Raw genomic sequence first — 17648 nt, forward strand, 5'->3', positions numbered from 1 at the left:
TCTATAAAGATATAAAGGAATGTACATGTTAGAGGGGGATATTGTATATTCACTGCCAAATTCTTCCAGGAAGAAATTTTTCTAAGTATATTACCAGCCTTTCTTTTTGTCCCTCTGTTTACTCTGCTCTAGGAAGGGGAGTGATTTGATCAGTACATCTGAGCAGGCTCAGTCTTGTCCTTCTTTGTCTTGCAGAGAAGCTGCCTGCAGGGAAAAAACTACCTCTGCCCCTTTTCCAGGAGCAGCTTCTTTCTCCCTTTGGAAAAAGGGCCTGTCCCAGTTCAACACTGCCTACATCTAGATATGCACTCTGATTCTGGGGACTTTGTGAGCAAGCCCTTTTGGCTCATACTAAACTATGTTCTCCAACTTGTCTTTTATAAAAAAATAAAGGTTTTTTTGATTACCACCCAAAGTCAAACCTCCTTCTGTTACCATATATTTCACCCACTTTACTCTTTACTATCACAATATAACACACAGATGATTATTATAGAATTGTACACATGAAACCCAAATAATTTTATTAACCAATGTCACCCCAATATATTTAATTAAAAAACACAGGGGATATTTTTGACCTTCACATCTTTGTTTTATTTTTCAGTTTGCTTAGAACATAGCCAGGGGACAGCAAAGTCATTTTACTGTGTCATGTACTCCTCCTATCTGAAAGTTCGATATCCTTACTGAACTCTCTGTCATCAAAAAGCTTTGAGCCCATGGTAAATAAAACCACGGAATCCAACAAATTCCACCATGAGCTTTCAGAATCTCTAATCAAACCCCTATGTTTTTCTCGAATGAAAAGAACTGAAGATATTTCTTTGCAATTTCAGAAAGTAGTGTTTTTAAGAAACACCTTAGGCTATTAGGCTATCATTTGGATCTTTCTAAGCTTACTGTTGAACCTGATGCTGCCCATGGAGGAAGAAAACTTGAATCCTTTTACTGAGAAAAAGCGGGCAAACTCTTCTACGTAAGAAAATAGTTAGATCTTGAAAGTTCATTTGATATGTGGCCAACTCCTGAAGAAATAAACTTTTAGACAATCTGTTACAGTAAGCAGGTAAATAACTCATTATGCACATATGACATTTCTGAATACACTTACCTCTGCTGTGTGCTTTGCCAAATTCCCTACAATGACAATGACCTTCCCTTTGAAGCTCTGGAGCATGGCGGTATAAGGGCCCTGGGTAAGCTCCCCTTCTGCAGTGAATGCAGCATTGAATGGAATGTTTATGCTTCCTGAAATGTGACCCCGAATAAAACTGAGAAAGAAAGTTTAAGGAAAACATTTATTTGTGTGCAGACTTGATTGTGAGAGAGAGGTAATTGATTCTCAGAAGATAATGCCGTTAAAAATCAAACATGAACAGAGACCAGCCTTGAAAATTCCCTCAGCACATAAAACTGGTTTTGTGATACAAGTAAAGGTTAATTTAGCTATTTTCCAAGACAAATGAGGCTAACTTGACGTGGGTCACTTCTTGCTTATGTCGCTGAAAAACGTAAGTGAAACTTAAATTCCCCCAAATTGATATGAGGTAATCACTAACTAATTCCCTTCCTTAAGAAAATTTTAATACTGTGACCATTAAGCAGTCACTGCCTCTACACTGGATAAGCTGCTTTATAACAATATGCCTCAGGGCCTTATTGGATGTTTGGGTTTGAGAGCTCTCGGTTTGCAAACTGTCTTTTTGGTGTGTGCACAGTAAACTTTTATTAATTATTACTTTGGTCATTCATTGGTTTTATTTCTGAACTGACAGTTCTGAACATCTTCCATGCTCACATGACTATTTTATATAAATGAAATAAGGTACCTAGAAGCAAAAAAGTAAAAAAAGTTAAATATGAAATTGTAATGGAAGACGTCTGGCAAAAGATGTAAAGCATTTCCTGATTAAGGGAAGCCCTGTGGAAGTAAGTGGTCAGGAGGCGGCAAATCAATGGCAGTTATGTGGGCTGCATAATCATCATGCCTTTAAGCTCATCACCACTATGATTACGTTAAAGCTCTGAAAGTAATATAGCCAAGCAGGTATTCTCAGCAGATACTGCAAAAGCCTATCTACTCTGGACAAGCCATTACTAAATGAGGCTCTATTTAGAATTGTTAAAAGTTGTCAGCACTGGTTGAAAACACTTCTGTTGTTGGTTTATTTCTCAAGTAAACTTACTTGACATTTCCACTCTTTTCAATGTTAGTCTCTAACGGGAGTGACACTTATTATATTTGTACTTTAGAACAGTTCTGATGGTTTCACTGACTATAACTTCTAATTTTGGAATGAAAAGCATATATTAGCTTAAAATATTTAGAAATATCTTAAGACCTTAAATATATACATACACACATATATACCATCCTGCATAATTAAAAAGTACAACTAAAAAGAGTATGGTTAAAAAGATGTTTATTTATAAGAGTCTATAGAGGAAGACATTCTTAAATTTTATTTTTCATCAAATAACTATTCAATTAAACAAAATAACACCTGTAAAAACTGTTCTAAAGGAGATATATGTGATGCTTTGATAGGATATATATACATTTGGGGAGGACAGAGAAGGTTTTCACTGAGAAAGTAAGCGATGGTTGAGTTAAAATTTGAAGAACCAATAAAAGTTAATTAGGTAAAGGGATGGAATGGAGACAGGAGAAATATGAGGCTCCTACTCTCATGAATAATGGTACAATTTGACCACATACTTTATTCCTAAAATTTTTTAGTCAGCAGCTTCTTCCTCATTTTTTCTTTAAAGAAAAGCATTTGGTATTAATAAAAGACTATAAAAAATTCTGAAAATCAAAAGAGAGAGAATGAGCATTAGCATTTCAGTGTATACTGTTGAGTTAGAGTCTTCTGGAATGGACACAACTTATGATCATGGGCAGAGTATCCGTGGACTTCATCAGCACTAGTTTCTTAATATTTACAATTATTCATTATTCTCAACTGCAGTTCTCATGACCAGTAATGACTTTGTTCTCAGCATATAATTACTCTGGCAGTACTTTTATTTCAGTAAGAACACACCTCACAATGAAAATTTTTGATACCACAAAGAACCTAACAACTCAAATATTTTCAGCAAATGTATATACATCTGCCCATCTGACTCTGGTGCCAGAGGATTTCTGTTTATCAAACAGCCCGGATCAACTGTGAACATTCTTTTTTAGTGTTTTTACAATAGCAATAGAAATACAAACCGATCTTGGTCAAATACTATAGCAGACATGTTTGGTCTCCAGTGTCCTGCTTTCTTGTTGAAGGGGGCTCAACTACTGACCTGATGAAAGGGTGAGTCTTGGCTGTCATGTTCATATCAGATGATCCTGCCACAATCATGAGTGACAGCATAGTAGGGAGGGAGAGGGTGAAGGGATACCTGATGTAGGCTGAGTCAATCAGGTTCTCTCCTTAATCAGAAATGAAGATACAATACAATGCTCAGGGTATATAAGCTAAAGTGACATTTGAGTGTCTTCTATATATGATTTGTTCAGCCATATATTAGAAATTTGGTGACTATGGAATAAAAGTAGCTATAAAAACATAAAGGCATCTAGTTATTATAGCAGTTATTAAACACATCGGGCCAGGTGTTTGAACAGAGCTGTTTAGTGCCCTAAGAGCACTCTGTGATATATGTTAGTAAGCATTTTTCTCTGGTAACTGGTGACCTTACCCTGTTACAATAAGCTGTGCCCCAGCCCCCAAACATACTACTCAATTCAAAATTCCATTTGGCAGGTATTACCAAAAGCATTCAAGTATGTGCTTGTAATAAAGATACATTTTCACATTAAACAAAATCTGGTAGCCAATGTACAGATAGATCAGAAAAAGTACTTTGAAATTTTTTGTGACAAAAGTTGGATTATTAGAACAGTTAAGGATGACGTGCATTGTTTTTCTAGGTGTCTGAAATATGAAGACTTTCCTGTATTTCTAAGTCAGTCTCCATAACAGTACTGCCAGTACATGCACCACAGTTTAATCAAGCAGACAGAATAAATAGCAGTTCTAAGAATAACATAGGTATATTATATAGGTAAATTACATAGGTAAATGTTCACATTCTAGAAAGTTTCTTTACAAAAAAAATTCCCGTCCCAGCCTTGCACATGCAGAGCCCTGGTGATTCATTGCACGTGTCCTCCCCACCCTCCCCATGCACCCAGGCAGTTGGTGTTTTCAGTCTGAAAAGTCCTCTCTCTCTTCATTGCTCAGGTAGCTTCTACTTGTCCTTCAAGACCCATCTCAGGCACCACCTGGCTTAGGTGGCCATCCTTACATTCTCATGGCCTTCTGGGTATGCCTCAGATATAGACCATTTCATGCTGTATTATAATTATCTATTTAATGTGTGTCTTAGTCACAAGACTGTGAGCTCTTGTTGGGCATGGGTTCTGATTTAACTCTGTTTCTTCATTGGCAAAGCAGGTCCTCAAATAGGATTACCTGGCTGATCAAATGAGACTGTATGGCACTCAGGACCTGGGTCTCAGAGCAAATGGGAGCTCTTCAACAGTAAATCGACTGCTCACAGCTAACTATTAATCCAGACAGAGGATACATTCCTCAGCAGTGGATGCCATATATGCCCACATTATTCCAGATCCATTCAGATAAGGGAATAAATACAATGAGGTAGAAATTTTAATTGTGGTGGTTTGAACCTAGAGACAAATGGGATAAAAAAAAAACAAACTTTATAAAACCTCCTTTATTATCTATCCTGCTCTGCATACAAGTATCGCAGACATGCTGAAAAAAACTAAAAAAAAAAAATTAATTCTTCAGGATACAGACACAAGAACAATACTAGCATTCCTAAGGATAAAACACATGGTATAATAATGAAAGCAACTGAGTTTGTGTGTTTTTCATATAAAAATATTTAGGCCTGAGATGGTCTTTCCTATAACTCCCAACATAAAAAAGAAGGTAGGAGTTTTGCAAATAAAGCTGCAAAAACAGCCCCAACTTCAAACAAATGAGAGTGATGTTCCCTCAAAGTATTCGTTACAGATAAGACCGGTTAGACCGCACGTTTACATGACTAACACCGCTCTGACTATGAACTCCTAAAATTTGAAACTCAAAATATTTAGAACTATTCAAGAAAACAACAGTTTGGCTGTGTATTATCTTTGCAACTACCAACATGACTTACAGAATTTATGCCACCTCAAGGGAAATGTTTTCCATTCCTCTTTAAAACACATAATTACATATTGTTTGTACATATTGTTTGAAATCCCAGTAATATACCAATGCACAAACACAACTGACACAACAAACATAATCTAGGTGACTTAATGTTACCTAGGTTAACATTTCATATTTTTTCTTATAGAAACAAAAATATGATTTCAGCAAAAACGTTGCTGCTTTACCTCTTTGATATAAGCTGTTCAGCTGTAATATTGAGAATTAAGACTAGATTACCTCTATGGTTCATTATCCTAAATTTGGGATTATTCCCTACTGTCGGGGCTGAAGCCTGTCATGCCCTCCGGCTTTCCTTTTCTGTGCTCCCCACCCTCACTGGCGCCCACCAAGGTTAGTGGTACTTTCCTCAGATTGTTGATACGCACCTCATCACCTGCAATCACAAAAACTGACAATAGATTAAAATATTACCCCTTGCAGGGTATTTGTATTTTAATTGAGAATATGTATATTACAAGCTCAATGACTGAAACTTTGAAAGAATTTCAGGTGACAGGGCTTAGGACATGTTATCCCCAAATAGAACATCTTGGCTTACTGAATATTTTAAACCACAGGAATTTGAGAAATGACATGTGCAGAAAGGACTGTCTGATCTTCCCCTGAATCAGGTCATAAAACCTGCAACTGAGAAGTGCCCTCCCCAGACCAGAGGATAGGAACATTCTTAGCACCAAGATAGGGGGATCATGAGAGAACCTGAATGCACAGGCCTTGCAAGTTTCCCCTAGTTTAACCACATTTTTGCCCTATCACATTTTCCCAGGACCATCCACTTTTTATTAAACCTGCATAAAAATGCTCAGATTTAAGCACTTCTTCAGGTCTTCATTTATTTATAAAAGTCCCCATGTTACATAAAACTTCTATTAGATACATTCATATGCTTTGCTCTTGTTAACTTGTCTTCTGTTACAGGGGCCCCAGCCAAGAGCTTAGAAGAATACAGGAAAAAGATTTTCCTTCCCTATATACAAAGGAAGAGTCAAGGGAGTAGATAGTAACATTGTCCTTTAAGTTCATTGGTATACAGTAACTTATTTTGCTGAAGTGTAAAATTGCCTTCATTCCCTTCATAAACAATCATTTCAATTATTTTACAGAGGTAAAAAAAGATGAGATGAAACTTAATTTTAGACTTTAATCTCCTAAAAGCATAAATTAGAAAAGCAAAATTTTCACCTATATGAAAATGTAAGAATTCTGTTAGATACAGTTTTTCTGTTTAAAAATCTACAAAAGCAAAATAGACCTTTCCTTTGGTGTTACAGAGTTGCTACTTCCTGTGCCCCCCTGCCCCACGGTATAGAACTACATTTTGTTGACAAGGGAAATATAAAACTATTTTTAAAATATGTTAGTATTACATATCTATTCATTACTTAAACAGATAGGTAAAGTCACAAAAACCTCAGACTTTAATTGCAAATATTTACCTTGGTCAGAATTAAGAGATATTCTATAAAAATGATTCCTTTAAAAATATTATGAGGATTCCAATAGGTTTTAATTTGTTGTTTTAAAACACAAGCATCTAGGAGATAGTTTTGGAGAAAATTTAATAAAAAAATATCTGAATGGGTTAAATAGTATAAGTTGTCATTATAGTAGGAAAAAACATTTCTAATGCTTCGTCCCACACAGTATTCCATCTTCGCTGTCCACACTTTAAAACATTCAGTGTTCCTTGAATCCGTGACTGTGTCTGTACAACGACAACTGTTGGTGGGTTGTTCACTTGGGACTAGGTGCCCTATATATTCAGCACCGAAAGTCATAGATGTTTGCAAGATAGGAAGAAATGAGTATAGTTTTCAATCAATATATGTCTTGTTCAGTTATTAATTTATATGAATTCTTTTGTTTCAGTTGTGTTTGTGCTTAACAGCCTATGCAGGAACCAAAGAGCTGCTTGTATAAAGCTGAGGAGCATGAGCTTGGATCTACCAACCACCAATTATTTGGCCTTGGTCAAGTTGCTTAGTCTTTTTAAGCTCCAGTTTCTTTATCAGTTTAATAGAGATATTAACAGTATCTACATCTTAGGGCTAGCACCATGCTTGGCACATAGTGAGAGCTTAATGGTAGCTATTATTAGAAATCAGTTCCAGTAAGGCCTAACACTGCACCATATACATTTGCATTTTCAACAGGGTAATAAGAAGTCTTAAGTCAACAGCATAAATCCCTAATTGGGGATTTTCAGGAATTAGCAATTATAGGTATCGCAAACTTAATGGCATGTTAGTAAATCACAGTATGGAGATTTCTGACCGAACCATACCATCTCCATGACTTGAAGCCTTCGACTTCATCTATTTCTTCACTGGTCTCCTTGCTGGTCCAAAACAGCCAAGCATGTTCATACACCAGGGTCTTTGCTCTCATACTTGCTCTGCCTGAATGTTCCTCCCCGTATCATTTATAGCCTGCCTCTTTATATCATTCAGCTGTGCTAAAATATCACCTTTTCTCAGAGGCCCTCTCTGAGTACTTTATAAAACTACCTCTGTTCTTTGCCATGCTTTATTTTTATGTATAGCACTTATTGCTATTAAAGATCATATGATCAATATATTTATTTATCTTTCCAATTAAAATATAATTTCCATGACTGCAAGGAATTGGTCATTTGTTCACAACAAATCCTCAAAATCTAGTACACTAATTCCAGGCCAGCACATACTAAGACAGTCAGTCTATATGTGTTGAATGAATGAATGTTTGGTTAGATAAATGCTTCTAGCTATAAATTTTGCTTCTCCTGACTTCTTGTAAATATTGTCTTGCATCTGCGTTTAAAGGAAGAAAGGCCTCAGAAGTCAGTGGATCACTTACAGAGTGCAAAAGGGCTTACATGTTGCCAACAGTCTCTTTATGTTATAACTATGAGGGTACAGGTAAGAAAGCGTAGGGCGCTACGTTTGCCGTCCTGCCTTTTTCCTTATATCTATGTTTTCTGGGTACTCTCTAAGTGCCACTCTGATGCTGGGGCTACAAAGATTAAAATGACATGAGCACTAGCTACACCTTCCTTCTCTTAACCAGAGGTTACTTGCTTGCTGATGCATTGTTTGTACCACTCATTTGGCACTTATCTTTATTGTTCATTTATTTTCCAAATAAAATATTTTAATGTTTCATATTCTTAATACTAAAAGCAATCTAGTGAATAGAACTATATATACCTTCTCCTTAAAAATATCCATTGGACTATAGAGAGTAATATTGATTGGTTGCTATTGATGATATCTAAAAAATCAAATATCACATTCTAACCTATTAATTTGAAGTAATAAATTTATGAATCTCTTCATTGCTGTGCACAACTTTCTCCCTGCCTTTAACTCCTTGAGAACAGACTTTAAGATTAATGGAGTAAGAAAGACATGTTACTTATTTCCTCATAATATGATCAAATGCAACAAAAGAGATTATGAAATGTCTATGAGTTTTCCAGCCTTGGAAGGTCATAGGTAGGCAGTTTGGATACCTCAGTCAAAGGGGATCTTAGAACCCACAGCTCTCCATTCTTCCTGTGTTCTGGATACTAGAAGAGACTCAATGACACCTAATGACTCTTGGAAAAGAGTTCAAGCTTGTGGATTCCTTCAAAGCACCATAATTGATACACAGGTACCAACATTTGGTATTTAGAGGTGGAAAAGAAGTACTGGTAGACAAGCAGTAAAATAATAGGACACAAGGGAGAAAAAGTCAGGAATGCTGTCAGTATAAATGGCCCACCTTTAAGAATACCTTGGTTTTAAAGCAGGCTTTCAAAAGGGGATTTAAAAAATTTCCCAAGTTGGATCCTTTGGGAGGATCATGAAAGGTAAGTGACTTTATTTTCTTTTCTTCTTTCTCTTCAACCAGTCCCTACCCTCACCCCCGCCACCAAGTGGCACACAGCAATACTGATTTCTCCATTTAGCTTGCAACTGTAGACAGTAAAATGACCAACCCAGGTCTCTGCCTAGTTACAACTCTGAGTCAAGTGCTGTGGGATGACACAAAGGCACTCCTTCGTTAGGTGACTTATCCACACTCATCAGAGAACAATGTTTAGGCTAGCACAAAATAAGAAGAAAATAAGGACAGTATCAATTAAAAAAATTAGACTATGAGGTTTGGAAAACCTAGGACTAAATGTTACTTCCATATTGTGTGTATTTTTAAATTCCAAATAGGTAATTATTTGAAAGAAAATATCACAAGAATGATATATGCACAAACTATTTTAATTATTTTGTAATAGTTTCTAAAGTTAAAATAAGGTGCTACACTATAATGCTATGCTTTTTGATGGTTTTGTTAGAGACTATGACTAAAGTTCAATCAAAAGAAACGTACGTTTGAAAGTTAAAAGCTGTAAGTATTTTAAGCCCTTGAAGGTAACAGATAAGAACTTCAAGACCAGGGGTCCCTGACCAGTCCACTGGAATTCAATGCTTCTTTTGGGAGTCAGTCCACTCACCTTCTCTGCTAAGGAACTTCCAGTAACCCTGAAGCTCTAACAACCAGGGACATGAACATGGATACCCTTTCCAAACTCAGGGGTCTCACAGTTTAAGTAACTTTTCACAATAAGATGGGGATATGTCATTTGAATTAGTGGGTTCTCAAATTTATTATCAGTAATCAAAGATTCTATGAATTGCTTTAGGAATTCTGTAAATGTATGGCTTGAATTTCATTTCAAAAATTGTGATTAAAATATGCACATGAAAATTATATTCCAATTTTAGCATATAAAACCACCAACCTGCTAATCCTCATTTACATATAATTCTCATTTATAGTTAGTAAATGCTATACATGTTAACTCATGGAGAAAATTAATTATAAAACATTTTCCCTTATATTTTATAAATTGAGTTTCAAAGAAAAACTTTATTTTATTTAAAATATCTGGCTTCTCTTAGCCAGAGATTACTTAAAAAAGAGATTATTTAAAAAACTTTGAAAAATCTAACAGATGATAAAAATATAAGGAGAAAGATTGTACTGTTACCATTTTGTACTTATTTATACTTTAATGTCAAGCAAAATCACCAGAAATTATGGTACATTTAATGTTAGTGGAAAGTACTTTAACATGTTCTCCATAAGCTGCCGATATTCTGAAAATTATAAGTACAACCTTCCTGTTGAGATCTGGCAAACTCTCTAGCCTATGAGGAAGACCAGGTAAATACTCCTCATCTTTGCAAAAATTTCATCTAGAACAGGAAAGATTCAAATGCCCCAAGAACAGCAACACACACCAGAGGAATACAAAAACCAAGAAAATATCCCAACATTCTGGTTTTGTTTGGAAAAGATTTTAAGATCTCTGGTATGTAACATTATCTTATGAAACATTATGCAAGTCTATTCGGGAACCCAGTAGGAGAGTTACTTAGCTGTTTGAATTCAGAGGAATCCCAGATATGTTCATTGTTTTTAACCACATGCCCTTTAAAGAGAACAGCACCACCCACTAAACCGCATGTGCAAAGGATACTCTTCACCATTCCGGATGTCTACTACCAGGAGCTTTGGTTTACTGGACTTTGTCTTCTTGGGAGGTGTTTTGAAGTGGCCTGTCACTGTGAGCTCACACAAATCAATCAGGTCCTCTGCTGAAATCCGGGGTGAAACTTCTGACTTTAGGTCATTTAATGGAATGGCTTCTCTTGACTGAAAGAAATGCACAAATAACACAATATTGAGAATAATACAAAGAGACAAACTAAGCCAGTATAAAATATCTGAATATCAGTCACTACAGTTATGTGGAAGAACAGGAAACCATCTCATAGTCTACTGTGTGACTGTATTCCTTACTGCTGGGGTTTACTTTTTCATTAGTCACACACACAGGAAAACATTATACTTTTGTCTACCACAAGCTCGTGGTTCAAATGAGATAGAAACAGATGAGAAACATTCTTACTTATGAAAGTACTGTGTATCTTTAAAAGCTGCTCTTTTAAGCACATTCACTTTTCTTTAACTATAATTATAGTTGTTATGAATCACATTAATTACAAGCTCTGATAATATGAGAAATTGCACTGTAATGTAACTCAGTATTCATACTAATTAAAGATAGTAGTTTTAATATATGCATTCAACTTTTATAACCTAATTTATATCACATATAAATGGTTGACTGGAAATTAGATTGTCAGAGAGGAGTAAGAGCAACATAATGCTTTCTTGGATAGTAAACCAAATTGACAGTTGTGGACAAAAAAGGAGCCGCACACTAACCCTAACGAGCTCAGGGGACACTGCATGGCTGCCTCACAAGCTCAGAGACCTCAAGTAATGACACAGGACTGATTGTGTGAACACAAAAATTCCTAACTAAAAGCAAGCCATGGCAGGTAGGCATGTCCTAGGCCAGTATCTTCCTTGACAAAGGTCAATCTTTACCTTAACTGAACCTGTCTATTGTCTTTTTGCATATATGATAACACATCTTTGAAATACGTGGGTAATCCACTTTTTTCCAGATCTTTCAGAGCACAACCTCCTACCAGATCATGGAACCCCTCGTTGTTAACTTGTTCTCCAGCATACCACTTGTATGTACCCTAAATGTTGTTAACTGTCCTATACCCACCAATGTACAAGAAATATGTGTCTGTTTGTTTTTATTCTTTATCCACTCTCAGGGATTTCTCTGCTTTGCTTTCTCCTGTCTCTCTAATTGACGACCACCAATAAATTTCATGTAACCCTTCATATGCCTCCTCCTTTGATTTTAATGTATAAAATAAGGTGCAAAACTGTCATTCTCTGGAGCGTTTTCTAAATCTGTTGAGATTTTGCTTCCTGGCAACTGCTGTCAATTTGGCTCAAATAAACTTATAAAAACTCTCTAGCAGGAGTCCCAAAAAAGTTGAACCCAAGGAAGCAGACACCAAGGCAATCATAATTACACTACCAAGATTAAAGATAAGCAGAGAATCTTAAAAGCAGCAAGAGAAAAGGAGAGAGTTACCTACAAAGGAGGTCCCATAAGATATCAGCTGATTTCTCAAGAAACCTTATAGGCAAGAAGGGGCTGGAAAGAAGTATTCAAAGTCATGAAAGGCAAGGACCTACATCCAAGATTCCTCTATCTAGCAAAGCTATCATTTAGAATGAAAGGGCAGATAAAGTGCTTCCCAGATAAGGTCAAGTTAAAGGAGCTCATCATCACCAAGCCCTTATTACACAAAATGTTAAAGGGACTTAGATCTAAGAAGAAGAAGACAAAAAATATGAACGGTAAAATGACAACAAACACAACTATCAACAACTGAACCTAAAAAATAAAAACAAACTAAGTGAACACCTAGAACATGAACAGAATCACAGAAATGGAGATCACATGGAGGGTTATCAGTGGGGAAGGGGAAGGAGGAGAATGGGGGAAAAGTAACAGGAAATAAGAACCATAATTTGTAGGCACAAAATAGACAGGGGGAGGTTAAGAACAGCATGGGGAATGGAGAAGCCAAAGAACTTACATGAACAACCCATGGACATGAACTAAGCAAGGGGGTATGGGTAGGGGGGGTGCAGGGAGGTGGGGGGAAATGGGACAACTGTGATAGCATAATCAATAAAATATATTTTAAAAAAGAAAAAATAAAAATACAGAATGTAGTTTTTCTTTTATTACACAGTTTTATATACATTTTTACTACTCATTGTATAGTTTCCACATAGAGGCATAAAAATAAAACTCCCTCTGTACAACTTTTTTCTCACTTAGTATCATGGTTATTGGCATTGTCTTGTGTATGATTTCAAATATGGGACTTTGTTTATGGACAATGTAGAAGAATTTAGGATAACTATACAATGACTCTGAAAACATCTGTTAATGATCAGTTCTGTCCAAGAACCTTCATATACAAAGCATATTAAGTATAGATGTCCAAGTACTAGAAATCAGTTTGAGAACTTATTAGCAGTTTTACTGAAAAAAGCCATCTTTCAGCAGACTGCGCTCTCTGAATGAATATGTAAATGTATTAGTGATAATATTAACCAAACAAGCACATATTTGTAACAAGAAAAGCATTTTGCTGTGTTCATTAAACTATTGGGAGAATGACTCTGTCATGTCTGCTAAGAGTCTGAAATTGTAGAGTTTTAATGACAGTGTACCTGTTTACCTTTATGTTGTATATGCAACCAGCAACCTTAGGGGCATAACTGTATACACTTATGTTTCATATATAAATCTTCCTAAATAACTAAAGAGGCATTTTTAACATATGAATACAGGGTTGGCATCCAGAACATTTTTCATATTTTCTGTCATGAATCCAGGAACTAACTTCAACCTAGTTACCCAAGACAGAAATCTAGAACATCACTGACTCATTCTTCCTTATTCCTCATTCCCATCTAACATAGTCCCAGTTCCACCATAATATCTCCTGAATCTATTCCAATACATAGTCCTGTCTCACTTCATTCTCCCTTGCATGGACTATAGAAGTTGTCACCTCTCTCTCCATTCCTTTTTTCTCAGCTTCCCTCTTTACCTAAAGTCATTCCTTCTAATCCATCTTCCAAATGCCATTTGTGTCAAAAAGAAAAATCTTACCACATAACTTTTATAATTAAAAACACTGAATGGTTCCTAGACAATGAGAGAATTAAATCCAAATTCCTTAGTATAGCATATAAATCCCATCACAAAGTCATCCCTGTGTGTAGTAGGCAGGAGACCACAGGCTCTAGGCTTTGAAGTCAGATACCTGGACCCAAATTTTGGCCATCCAGTTATCAGTGTGTGACTTTGGGTATGATATTTAACCTCTCCTACAAGTTCTTCATCTCCACTAAGTATTTTAGAATGGTGTCTCACATCCTGTTTTACCTATTTTCTCACCCTTCACTACCTTGTATTTTATGCTTTGGTGTTAACATACTATTTGCTTTATCATACCACTGCACCTTTGCACATATTGTTTCCTCTGCTTAGATGCAACTTTGTCCATCTGATGAATCACTGCTTACTTTTCAGGTGTCAGCTGAAACATTACTACCTTTGTGACGAGAGCCCTTATTTTTAACACCTCACAGATTTAGTTTCTCTTTTGTGTCCCCACAGGTATGTGGTACACACAGTTATTACAACAGGATTATTCACTTCCTATTAGATTGACAGTTCCTCAAGGACAAGGAAAATGGCTTTTACACCTCTTTCCTCCCCAGGACACAGTACATTACCAGACACAAAAAGGTATTAAAATATTTGTTGACTATAAATGAATAATATTTATAAATCTTCTATTACTTTTCCTGAGTAATATTGTGCTATGTGGTGTGCAGTTTCCATGTCTTTTCATATTTTTATCTGTAAAGCTAGTATGAGGTATGGCACAAAGAAACTCAATAGCTATTTTGAATGAGTGAATAAAATAAAATCACTAAATGAGTAAATGAAATATGATTACATAATGCTACAGAGCAAAATCTATTCTTATGTCTGGATTATCAGATGAAATCCTGAGGGATGGCAAATCATCAGATGAACTCTAGTCTCTGAGCACTGTGGTGGCTAATCGAGAACATGAAAATCTGTATCTACCTCAATCATTTCTCACAGCCGTCTTCCCTTTCCTTACCTGAAAAATTGAAGATGATAGTTGCTATTATAGAAAGTTTTCAAAATATACGCTAATTAATTGTATGAAGTTAGGTGGATATTAAAGTTTTTAATTATTAGGAAAACAGGCAAAATAATTTAATGATAATAAACACATTAATAAAGAAAAAGTACTCAAACTACTAAAGTTGATTTTCCAGAAAATCAGTAAAGCTAGAAAATCTGTATATGAACTATATACATGCATGCATGATCAGAAATAAGAAAAATATAAACAATATATTTTTATATCCTTTTTGTTTTTTTGAATGTCACCACAGGTAACTATTTTTTTTATAATTAATTATTTTTAAACAAGTACAGCTGTATATTCTTTTTCTTTCTCATTTCTAATTATATATAAATGAGAAAAATATAAGCATGTAAAATGCTTGAAAAATAATACTATATACAAATCTATATTGTTCAATTACTAAAATATTGATTCTATTATTCCCAAATGAGCAAAAAATCTGCATATGGGAAATCTGCATTGGTATATGCCTGTATACCAATAGACCTACACTGAGCTGAAGAGAATATGTGTGTGTGGGGAAGTGTGTGTGTATTCAAAAGTCATAGGAAATCAGAGTAGGCAGTGAGTACAGGTAAAATTCTTCAGTTTTTAAATGATTACTTTGAAAAAAGATGCCAAATACATTCCCTGCCCCCAAACAATTTTATGCCTCTTTCAAAGACTGGGGAATCCTTATGATTTAGTCACTGTTCTAAGGCAAAGAAAACACTGAGAAGTACCCAGGCCATTTAATGAAGCTACCTTACCTGATATGTACATTTGATAAAGAGAGCACAAAATACACACACACACACACACACACACACACACACACACACACACACCTTCATCAGTATTCCATATGAGTAGAGATTTAAAAAAAAATTCTCAGAAGTAGAAAACCAAAGGCAGTAGCTATTTAAGAATAACATACAATGACAAAGTAGAGATTCCAGTAATGAAGGATGGTTTAACATTACGACAATTTAAAAAATGATTAATCACCTTTAATTAAAGGACACAAAGTATATAATCATCACTATAGGTGACATAAGGACATATGTAAAAAGCTTCACATTTATTCCCAGTTTTAGAAATAGAAAAACTCATGGTAAACACAAATCAGAAGGAAATTTAATTAGAATGATAAAAGATGTTCTTTAAGACAGATTTTCTTTAACTTAAATATTTGATATTCTATTTAATGATCAACCACAGAGGCAGACTTAGTAAAATGAAAACCACAGAGGCAGACTTAGAAAATGAAAATTACAGATATCAGCAATATTATTTATTACAGGTATGTCAGTTGCTATGGAGACAATAAGAAAAATAAATAAGAGGTATAAATATTGGAAAAAATAAATTTTTTTTCTAGATGACACAATAACTTTCTAAGAAAAAGAAAAATAATCAGGAAAATCTAATAAAACTGGTAAAAAATGGGATAGGATAAAGAAATGGCTTTAAATTTATGTAAACAAATATTATTTGTCTATTAAAATCATATTTTAGAAAAAACATTTTCTTAATAGGAAAAATATTCAGAATATATTATCATGCAGAGAAAGACCCTAAAAATTATAAATTCACTATGACACCAGTTTGGGAATGTATATCATAGTAAATCTCTCTCTCTCTCTCTCTCTCTCTCTCTCTCTCTCTCTCTCTCTCTCTCTCTCCCCCCATATGTGTGTGTGTGTATAGATGTATATGTATGCATAGATATGTGTGTGTGTGTGTGTGTGTGTGTGTGTGTGTGTGTGTATGGTCTTTCTGGAAAAAGTCCAGCCATTGTTAATATAACAAAAATGGTTTGCATACATCATTGTAACCTGGTAGCCAAGGAGAGTGGACTGGAATGCACATGTGTGAACAACGATGACTTCACTGTACTAGTCAGCGAGGGCGGTAGAAGCCATTGAGTGAGCATGTGTACAGTGTGGTCATCACATTCAAAATGACTGAGCCAATAGAGCAACGAATCTGCATCAAACTTTGTGTTAAGCTTGAACATTCCTCCACCGAAACTACTAAATGATTCAGAAGGTTGCAGCTATAGGCAGCTGATGATTGGCAATGTCATGAAGACAATGCACCCACTCATGCATCACACTTTTTGGCGAAACATCAAATCACTCAGGTAACTCAGACCCCCTACAGCCTAGATTTGGTGGCCTGTGACTTCGGGCTTTTCCAAAAACTAAAATCACCTTTGAGAGGAAGAGATTTCAGACCATCAATGAGGTTTGGGAAAATATGAAGGGACAGCTGATGGTGACTGGGAGAACTGTGTGGAAGTCCCAAAGTGCCTACTTTGAAGGGGAATGATGAGGCATGGGGAATAAATGTCTCTACATTTCATATTACATGGCTTCTGCATAGACCTCATATATTTTCATACATATATAAAAACATTTATAAAATGTACAATTTTTAAGCTAGCATTATTATTATTATATAACTCTCTTAAAGACTTCATAAACTATAAATCTAATTTGTCTGAAGACATTTCTTATCAAATTTTTACAGCATTACAAAAAGGCTTCACAAATAAGAAGCTGTGACTACACGCAGCATTATAGGTAATCGAGCACATTATAGGTAAATGTGGCACTGGATAACATATGGTGATGTTAAAGAAAAACAAATCATTACTATTCTTATTTTCAGGTAAAAATTAATAATTATAAAAAAGATATCAGTAAGTAGGGCAGGCTTTCACACACTCAAG

General features: G+C 35.4%; 1 protein-coding gene across 3 annotated transcripts in view; it reads right to left on the bottom strand.

The window, feature by feature from the left end:
- The window catches only part of TBCK (TBC1 domain containing kinase), a 186693-nt gene that overhangs the window by 21090 nt on the left and 147955 nt on the right, over nucleotides 1-17648 (bottom strand). For all 3 annotated transcript variants that reach the window (XM_045820116.1, XM_045820113.1, XM_045820115.1), the window contains exons 24-25: nucleotides 10762-10937; nucleotides 1115-1274 (exon numbers count right to left, since the gene is read on the bottom strand). In XM_045820116.1, coding sequence (XP_045676072.1) covers nucleotides 1115-1274; nucleotides 10762-10937 — 336 coding nt within the window. The remainder of the gene's footprint in view (nucleotides 1-1114; nucleotides 1275-10761; nucleotides 10938-17648) is intronic.

This window comes from Phyllostomus hastatus, unplaced genomic scaffold (assembly GCF_019186645.2).
Source record: "Phyllostomus hastatus isolate PE091 unplaced genomic scaffold, TTU_PhHast_1.1 phas_scaffold_39, whole genome shotgun sequence".
NCBI lineage: Eukaryota > Metazoa > Chordata > Mammalia > Chiroptera > Phyllostomidae > Phyllostomus > Phyllostomus hastatus.